The sequence below is a fragment of the Chelonoidis abingdonii genome, chromosome 25 (assembly GCF_003597395.2).
Source record: "Chelonoidis abingdonii isolate Lonesome George chromosome 25, CheloAbing_2.0, whole genome shotgun sequence".
Classification (NCBI taxonomy): Eukaryota; Metazoa; Chordata; order Testudines; family Testudinidae; genus Chelonoidis; species Chelonoidis abingdonii.
The window spans coordinates 9,668,896-9,678,458 of NC_133793.1; the positions used below are offsets into that span (position 1 = coordinate 9,668,896).

The window sequence follows — 9,563 nt, forward strand, 5'->3', positions numbered from 1 at the left end:
GGTGGCAGCCGGGAGGTTGGCCCTGAGGCCCAGTGGCAGCCGGTAGCAGGAGAGGCTCGGACAAGCAGGCTCCTTGTGGCTTAGGTGGTTCTGTCTATGTGGTGCCTGGCAGCCTTTGGCTCAGCTCCTGTGCCCCGCGTGCCTAGGGCAGAGGTGGGGGGGCCATTGCACAGCTGCACCCGGCGGCTCCGAGGGCTCTGCGGGGAATTAGGGACTTGGCGGGATGCTGGAGAGTGCTGCAAACTCGTACCTGGCACCGGCGGGGGCTTGCTGGGATCTGGTGTCTTCATTAAAATTGCAGGGGCCTCCTTCAATATGCAGTTCAGACCACAAAGAGGAACTTGATCCGGGTCTGAACCAGAAAGCCAATGGGCTCCTAGACACAGGGTCAGTGGGCTTGTGGGGAGTTCTAGCCGCCTGATCCTGGAGGGGCTGTTCCCTGTCCTTCAGCTCCCCCCATATCTTCCCCCAAGAGAAGGTTCTCTCTAGCCCCTCATGCATCCCCTCTGTCTTGTTCCCAAAGGGGGGCTCTCTCCTGGGCCACAGCTACCGTCTCCATCCCACTTCCTGAGTCTATGCCGGGCCAGTCAGCATCTATGTTCCTTTGCAATAAAGGTCTGTCTCTTGCCTACTATCTGTTCCCCTGCCCCTGTAGAGTCTTGCAGCTTCCCGGGTGAGGTGCTTGCGCAGCCCCCACCCCCTCCCGGGGCCTGCAGACAGTGTCATCCCAGCTTGGCTGAGCTCTTGTGTTACACTTCATTGTTTATGGCCTGTAACTGATCCCCTCTGAGACGGGGCGCCTGGAACACAGTATCTCAGCAACCAGCTGAAAATAGTGTCCGGCAGCTAAATTATTCCTTAGGAGTCGCCGGCCCTGCAAACCCACCTCTTCTCATTCACGGATTTAGTTTCCCCTCAGGGACCGAAAGCTTTCTGGAGTTGGGTCTATGCAAATTGCCAACGATGGAGGAGAACTCAAAGCTGGAGTAGCAGCAGAGCAGCTAGCTGCAGTCTACGAGGAAGGGGCTTCTTGCCCGCCACACATGAAATGAAGGGACATGGAGGCAGACGGCCACTGGTGGTCCAGAGTGGCAAGACCCTGATGTCTGGTATGGGGGTGTCTTTTGTTCTACCACCCTACCTAAGTTTCACTGTGAATGACAGAGGTCTGTCTGCCATCACTATGTGCCTGTATGTATTATTGATTCCTAAGCAGAGAGGTAATGTGATCATGGGTGGCTAGCTGACAGCCACTCCTTTGTTGTGGGTTGACAGATGTATCCAAAATGCATGACTCGGTAGTTGCTACACTTCATGCCATTAAGACACCCACCTCCAGTGGCGTTTAGTCCTGCTGAGAAGCCCCCAGCTCAGTGCAGCGGTGACCTCACCCAAAGTGGCAGCCATGCACCTCCCCATTCCAAAGGTCACCCTCAGGTTAAAACCCTGTCACCATTTGTGCTGTTCGCCTTTTGACCCTCACTTTGCTTGGGCAGAGAGAGCAGAACAGGCTGGATCACTGGTTCTCTAGTCAGTATCAGATTCTCCCCTTGAGGGGGAAGCAGAAGGTTGCAGACGCTGCCGGGGAATTTACACACCCCAATCAAACACTATTACCTTAGAAAATCAAAATCCACAACCACATTTTTAGGTTTGTGTGGTGTTTAGATGTTGCTTGTAATTATTAGAACTCGGAGTACCGGCTGTTGGGAGTCTGCAAGGCCAGGACACAGGAAGGACAGGGGAGGAGTTGAGGCAGAGTGAGAGTTACAGAGGGTGCAGCAGCAGCTTGGTAAAGAGGTTTCCACTGTAAAAATAAAGTCCTGTTAAAGCTTGTTAGTACATTTCCTGCTTGATACATACAACAGTTTGTTATTTCTTGCTAAATTACAATATGATGGGGGCTAATTTAGCTCCAACGAGTCAGGAAAAAGATCTTGGCGTCATTGTGAATAGTTATCTAAAGATGTCCATGCAGTGTGCAGAGGCGGTCAAAAAAGTAAACCGGATGTTAGGAATCATTAAAAAGGGGATAGAGAATAAGACTGAGAATATATTATTGCCCTTATACAAATCCATGGTACGCCCACATCTCAAATACTGTGTACAGATGTGGTCTCCTCACCTCAAAAAGGATATTCTAGCACTAGAAAAGGTTCAGAAAAGGGCAACTAAAATGATTAGGGGTTTGGAGAGGGTCCCATATGAGGAAAGATTAAAAAAAAGTTAAAGAGGCTATGCCTCTGTCACGCCTATGGAAAGAGGAGACTAAGGGGATAAGAATAGGGTATATAAATCATGCAGGAGTGTGGAGAAAGTGGATAAGGAAACAAGTTATTGACTTATTCCCATAATACAAGAACTAGGGGTCACCAATGAAATTAATAAGGTAGAGGTTTTAAAACAAATAAAAGGAAGTTCTTCTTCACACAGGCTCACAGTCAACTGTGGAATCCTTACCTGAGGAGGTTGTCAGGCTGGGACTGTCATAAACAGATTAGCTAAGGGTTAATGGTTTCTTTTTAAAAACCTGTAAAGGGTTAAACAATTGGAAAAACAAGCATCTGACCAAAGAGGGACCAAATTCAAGACAAACCGGATTTTTCCAAGCTTTTCCAGGTGAAGGGAATTTTTTGGGCGTGTGGGGTCCCTTTTTCTGTCTCCGTCGCTCTTGTCTCTCAGCCCTGGAGAGGATTCTCTATTCTGCACGTTTAGTAGCATATATCTATTTCAAGGGCGATGTGAGTAAAAGGGACAATCCTTCTGAGTTCTTTCCCAGTTGGAAAAAAAAAAAAGTAAGCAGGTTAACACTTGTCAAATATCAAATACTTGGATACTAAGGGGGGGTTTTTTTTTTATTGTTTTGTATTTAAAAAAAAAAAAAAAAAAAACATTGTAGAAAACGTTGCGGAATGTTTTATAATTGTATTATTGTTTCCAAGTTTGAGTACAAAGCGTAAGAAAAACAATAGGCATATTGTTTTTTGGTATTTACATTGTGTAGTGAATGTGAATGATTTTAAATTGTATTCTTTTTAAATAAGGTGTTTATTACATAGTTTTCTTTTAAAGCACAAATAGCCTGTAATAATTCGTCACTTGATACACGGAGACTATTTTTATGTCTTTTCTTTTTTTATAATAAAGCTTTCTTTTTAGAGCTGTGGATTTTTTCCTAGTGGGGCTCCAGGCGCGATTGAGCCTGCAGACCTCACCAGGGAATTGGTGGGAAAGGGAAAAGAAAGGAGGGGGAAGGTGGAGAATTGTCTCTTCTGCTTTTTGTAATTCAGAGTTATAAAAGTACAGAAAATCTTCCAGGGTAACCCGAGGAGGGGAGCCTGGAGAGGAGGTAAAGAGGGGGAAGGGAAGTGGGTTATCTTCCCTTTGTTTGTGTGAGACTCAGGCATCTGAAGCTTGCGGCGGGTCCTCCAGGAAGCGTTTTGGGCTAGACCCCAGATGGAGGCAGGACACTGAAATTCCCTTCTGGTGGCAGCTGATATCAGATCTAAGCTTGGGTAATTAAGCTTGGAGGTTTCATGCTAGCATTCTTATTTTCTGACTCTAGGTTACAGAAAATGTAGTAGGCAAAGCTTATGACAGGGACTCATAACAGTGCTTTTAAAGGGAACTGGATAATTCATGGTGGCTAAATCCATAAAATGCTATTAGCCAGGAAGGGTAAGAATGGCAGTCCTAGCCTCTGTGTCATCAGAGGATGGAGATGGATGGCAGACGAGACAGGAGAGAGATCACTTGATCATTGCCTGTTAGCTTCACTCCCTCTGGGGCACCTGGCATTGGCCACTGTCGGTAGACAGATACTGGGCTAGATGGACCTATGGTCTGACCCGGTACGGCCGTTCTTATGTTGTGCCAAATGTTTTAAACACGTCAGACAGGACCCGGTGATGGTTCCATCCCACAAAAGCCTGCTTTTGATTTCACTGAAATGGAAAGCCAAAGTCAGGCTCACTGAGTGTGTTTAGCCCTCCTGATGTTTTCTTTTCGGATTTTCAAGATCATTCAATATAAGGGTGCAATGCTACTACTAACTGCACCTGTCTGTATCACTTTTCATTCAGCCAAGCTGCCTTAAAGAGTTTATTTATAGAGATCACTCATCCACCATGCAGGCACGCCCACCTCTGGGGTGGGAGGCTTCAGCTGTTTATACACAGCAAAGGGCAGGGCACATCATGGTTTCAAGCAGAAAGTGAAGTACATTAGAACATAAGAACGGCCATACTGGGTCAGACCAAAGGTCCATCTAGCCCAGTACCTTGTCTTCCAACAGTGGCCAATGCTTCAGAGCGAATGAACAGAACAGGTAATCGTGCCTCTCCCGGACACCGACAAATATATAACTGGAATTCATCTGGCTCACCTGTGCATTAGTACAGTTAAAATAGGTATCAGAGTTATAACAATGTGCTTAGTGTTTAGACCAGGGGTAGTCAATTATTTTTGCCAAGGTCCAGATTTCTTGGTCAAGGTACAGTCAAGCTCTGGACTCCAGAGAAACATTTTTCACACCAAGTGCCACTGTTCAACGACCACATACAATTCTACGTAATATACCCAAGGGCCTACTGCTTTTCTCTGTAGTGCATTAAGTGAAAAATAAAATCAAAGCACTGTATAGCCTAAAAATAACCTCCAAGAAAAATGTAATAAATTACGTCTGAGACTTTGAGAAAGTACATAGAGAAAATGTCAAATAGATGCAAATATTAGCATTAAAACACTTTCAGACAACGGTTTTTAAGTTTTGAATGTGTTTTGTCAAATAAGATTATTAGAGGCATATATGTATATAGAGAGATTGAAAAACATATTCAAAACTTTTGTGGTTTATGTAATAAATATCAGAGTATGAACGAAAATAACACTTAGTACACACAAACTCTTTATCTTGTATGATTCAAGTCTTTCCACATACGCACTCACTTACACATGTATTAAAAAAGACTCGTGAATAATTACTGTGAAATACCTGTTCACACTGAAGTATTACTATTGAAAATGTAATTTTATACAGCAGTTCAAATTGAAAATAAAATATGTGGGAATAATGTGTAATTATACTAATCGTCATTGGCAGGAAAAGTGATAGGTCCTTTGCTGGACAAGGGCCTTGAAGTTTGGAGTGAGTTCAGTCAATTGCACAGATGATATATCAGTCAGAACAGCGCAATATGGGATTAATCTTGTTCATTGTTGAGAATGCTGATTCACACACGTAGGCCGAGCCAAACATAGTCAAAATGTTAAATGCCACCTTCCGCAAGTGTGGATACATGGAGTCCAGCACAAGAGTTGTCCAGAAAGTTTCAGCTGTAGTTTCAGCATGCTGCACCTTAAGCACTTCATTCGTTTGTAAATCAGTAAGCTCCAGCTATAGTTTTGCTTTTTCAACATTTGGAAAGGATGCTTTTGCTTGATCACATCAAGTGCCATTTGCTTGTACCACAAATGGGTTCCTTACAAACAGGAAGATGTCTTTAATGGTTTCAAATTCTGGGACTCTCTGCAGGAAGTTTTGAGGAAGTCTATCCAGAGATGATGCCATCTGAGTTACGTCTGCAATGTCCCGGCAGCTTAGCAGCGTAGGGAAATGCCGCATCTCCCCAGTTTCCAAATCACTTTTGAAGAGACTCAGTTTGTTTTGAAATGAGGTGACACTGCTGTGGAGATCCACTATGTTGTGATTTTGCCCTGGTAGCTTTAAGTTGAAATCATTTAAGTGGGCTGTCAAATCAACAAGGATGCTCATGCTTGCGGCATCCCTCAAAAATGCATATAGCTCTTCTGTCTTTTTCCCTGGAATGTTATGTACATATTCTTCCATATGAACTAGAATTTCCCATAGCCTTCTTAGTACTTGCCTTCTGCTCAGCCAGCGGATGTCATTATGAACCAACAGGTCATTGTAATCAGCAGATATTTCTGAAAGAAAGCTTTTGAACTGTCTGTGTGTTGCAGTGATGACTTGGACCAAAGGAAGCCGACAAGTTTAATCACCATTGACAATACATTTGCATACTCATTGCTAAGCTTCGCACAAAGTTCTGTTTGGTGAATTACCCAGTGATAGGAAATCAAATTGGGGTTCAGATCTTGCAGGTGTTTCACAAGCCCTCTGTGAGTGCTGACCATGGCAGGAGTGCCATCTGTTGCAATTGACACAATATGACTTACATCAAGATCTTTATTAGACAAAACAGTTTGAACAGAATTAAGCAAATCTTTGCCGGGCGTGCAACTGTTATGCGGTATAAAGGACAACAACTCCTCCTCAAATTTCTCTCCATAAAAAACGGACATACAGTGCTAGCTGTGCTGTGTCCATGATATCATGGGACACTTCCACTGCCATGGAAAATTTTCCCATTTTCAGTTTCATACACAATTGCTTGAAAATGTCTTGTGCCATCATCTCAGTATGCCTAATAGCTGTTGTGTCTGAAAGTGGCAGTTGTCTGAAGGCATCTACAATGTGTTTCTTCTCTGCAAAACGGATTTCAGCTGCAGTAACCATGCACTGTTTAATAAGGTCTGCATCTGCAAAAAGTTTCTTGTGTTTTGCCGTTATCTACACATATCTCAGTGATGCTTCAGTTGCCTTTTCCTGAGCACAAGTAGCCTTTGAAATAATATTTGTGCTCAGAAAATATGTATCCTTCAATGAAGCAAGCTTGTCTGTTCTTAACTGGGAGCCCAGTGGATACTTGAGGTCCAAATCCATGTGCTTCATTTCGTAATGCCATTTGAGGTCCCACATTTAACAGTCTCTGTACAAATTAATCATACTAGTTGACCCTTTGGACGTTGTGGCAAAATAAAACAGTAAGCGTCAGTCCACTTTGCTTTAAACGAACGGTTCTCGGTGTCAACTTTCCTTTTCTTCGCTGCCGTGTTTAAACACAGTGCCAGTAGATGTCAAAAGGGATGGAGGTGGGACAACCTTGGCTCACCTCTACTCCTCCTGCAGTTCACCCCCCTCACACAGGCCAGGGAGAGGGGATGAAGGAGGGAGAGGAGAAGGCACAAGAGCCCTCTACTTGTCACAGAAGTAGAGGACAGGGAAGCACAAAACTGCGCAAGCCACCAAACTCTGTCTTCTCCTACCCGCTTCCTGTAAGAATGGGGCCTGCTGGGGCGGGGGAGAGAGCAGATCCTGCTTCCCACAGCAGCTCTGATTGGCAGAAAAGGAAAAAGCAGCCAATCAGAGGAGGTTGACTGGGGAACAAAATAGCAGATGAAATTTAATGATGATAAATGGAAAGTAATGCACATTGGAAATCATAATCCCAGCTATGCATATACAGTTATGGGGTCTAAATTAGCTGTTAGCACTCAAGAGAGAGATCTTGGAGTCACTGTGGATAGTTCTGTGAAAACATCCACTCTGTGTGCAGTAGCACTCAAAAAAGTGAACAGAATGCTGGGAATAATTAAGAAAGGGATAGATAATAGGACAGAAAATATCACGCCAGCTCTGTATGAATCCCTGGTATGCCCACACCTTCAATGCTGTGTGCAGATGTGGTCAGCCTATCTCAAAACAGATATACTGAATTTGGACAAGATTCAGAAAACGGCAACAAAAATGATTAGGGTTATGGAACAGCTTCCGTATGAGGAGAGATTAATAAAACTGGGACTTTTCAGCTTGGAAAAGAGCTGGCTAACGGCGGATATGACGAGGTCTAGAAAATCATGACTGGTGTGGAGAAAGTAAACAAGGAGGTGTTATTTAGTCCCTGTCATCACACAAGAACTAGGGGTCACCAAATGAATTTAATAGGCAGCAGGTTTAAGACAAACAAAAGGACACATTTCTTGCAGAATGCACAGGCAACCTATGGAACTCCTTGCCAGAGGATGTTGTGAAGGCCAAGACAAGAACAGGGCTCACAGAGGGTAGGTCCAGCAATGGCTACCAGCCAGGATGGACAGGGATGGTCCTAGCCTCTGTCTACCCTCACCTCAGCATTCACTCTGGCCCTCTGAACTTCCCGCATGCGCACTGGGCTCGCTCCCCACACAGGCGGGAGTCGCTCTGTGATGAGGTCACAAGCGGGCGCCGGCCGGAAGCGGAAGTAGGGGAGGACGAGGCAGTTCCGTTTTCTCTCCCAGTCTCTTCCGGGTTCCCCATGGCGCCCCGGAGCTCCCGTCAGACGGGCTCGCACAAGGCGCGCTCCCTGGCCCGCCAGTGGAAAGCGAAGCGGCGGCGCCGGGACCTGGACCAGATCCACGGGGACCTGCGGCCGGACAACGCGGCCCGCCTGCTGCACCAGGAGCCGGACCCCGACATGCCCGGGAGCGCGCAGCACTACTGCCTGCACTGCGCGTGCGTGAGAGTGCGGGGGGGGCATTGCTCGTGAACGGGGGGCGGCTGGGGGGGTCCCAATGCCTCCTCCAGGGACCCCCCACCCTGGTCCATCTGCTCCTCCTGCTGCGCCTGTCGCGGGGGCGGGCATGGGAGCCCAGCTGCAGTGCATCCAGCACAGCGGGCTCAGGGGCTGCCCGTGGCCTGCGCGGTGTGAGGGGAGTGTTCCCAGGGCCTGCCTTGAAATCAGAGGGCCCAGTCCCCTGGGCTAACTGGGAAAAGGTGCCCGAGCCTGCCTTCCCCCATGTTTGTACAGTGGGTCCCGGGACCAAATACTTAACTTCATCAGGGCCCTTTCCCCACCTTCTGATAGAAACAGTGTTTGGTCAGTAATGGCCTTCAACGCTGTCTTCAGTCAGAGTCTCTAGAGTCTCCTGTTTAGTTCTTAACTCTTTCATGGAAAGGGCAGGATTGTTTTCAACTGCCTGAACTTCTTTCTTCTCTCCCGACAGGCGATACTTTGTAGATTTGAATAGCATGAAGGAACATTTCAAATCTAAAGTTCACAAAAGAAGGTAATGTAAATTCTGTTATGAGGGCATATTTTTCATAGAAGCCTGTTAGTATGAAAAAAAATCTGATTTATTTGGGGTTCTTATGAATAAGAAACCCCCACTCCCTTTTCCCTTCAGAAAGTTACTTGAAAAATCTATTTGTCCACCTCTTCTTCCCACCCCACCAGTCTTCATGGCTCCTTGAGTCTTCTAAAGATAGTTTAATTCAGCTGGTGGCTGAAAGTGTCCATTTAGTCACAGAACAGGTGGTACAGCACTGATAGCTTTCCCACTGCTGTTCAATTCTACTCCGAAATTTGAGCACCTGAGACTTAGTCTGGATGTGCCTGGAAATGTCAAATGTGGCTCTAGCTGGTGTGGGTTTGTGATAGTTTTTAAAGTGCTCAACTTACAGGGGGAACATTAAAGATCGCAACCCATGTGCCTCTTGGGTTTCTTCTTCCTCTTTTAGACTGAAACAGCTGAGTGAGGAGCCTTATACCCAGGAGGAGGCAGAAAGAGCAGCTGGGATGGGATCCTACATTCCTCCAAAGAAGATAGAAGTACAGACTCAGCCGCTTGAGATGGAGGAATCTGGCTGAATAGGGAGGCCCAGAGGTTGTTCTCTGATCCATTAGAAAGTGCCCTTGATTAAAGCCCCACTTTGTGGCAGCGTC

The 9,563-nt window shown here is 45.9% G+C and overlaps 1 protein-coding gene across 1 annotated transcript; it reads left to right on the plus strand.

Moving 5' to 3' along the window:
- Positions 1-8,096: 8,096 nt before the first annotated feature.
- ZNF593 (zinc finger protein 593) lies at positions 8,097-9,563 on the plus strand. The gene is made up of 3 exons (XM_032802829.2): positions 8,097-8,353; positions 8,845-8,907; positions 9,359-9,563. Exons 1-3 carry the CDS (start codon positions 8,157-8,159, stop codon positions 9,486-9,488), a joined length of 390 nt encoding a protein of 129 aa, XP_032658720.1. The 5' UTR covers positions 8,097-8,156; the 3' UTR covers positions 9,489-9,563.

Bases quoted from the DNA above. Each gene is read 5' to 3' on its own strand.
- ZNF593 (XM_032802829.2), top strand. From the start codon at position 8,157: ATGGCGCCCCGGAGCTCCCGTCAGACGGGCTCGCACAAGGCGCGCTCC. The intron at 8,354-8,844 runs GTGCGTGAGAGT...CTCTCCCGACAG, and splicing joins CACTACTGCCTGCACTGCGC to GCGATACTTTGTAGATTTGA. The intron at 8,908-9,358 runs GTAATGTAAATT...TTCCTCTTTTAG, and splicing joins TCTAAAGTTCACAAAAGAAG to ACTGAAACAGCTGAGTGAGG.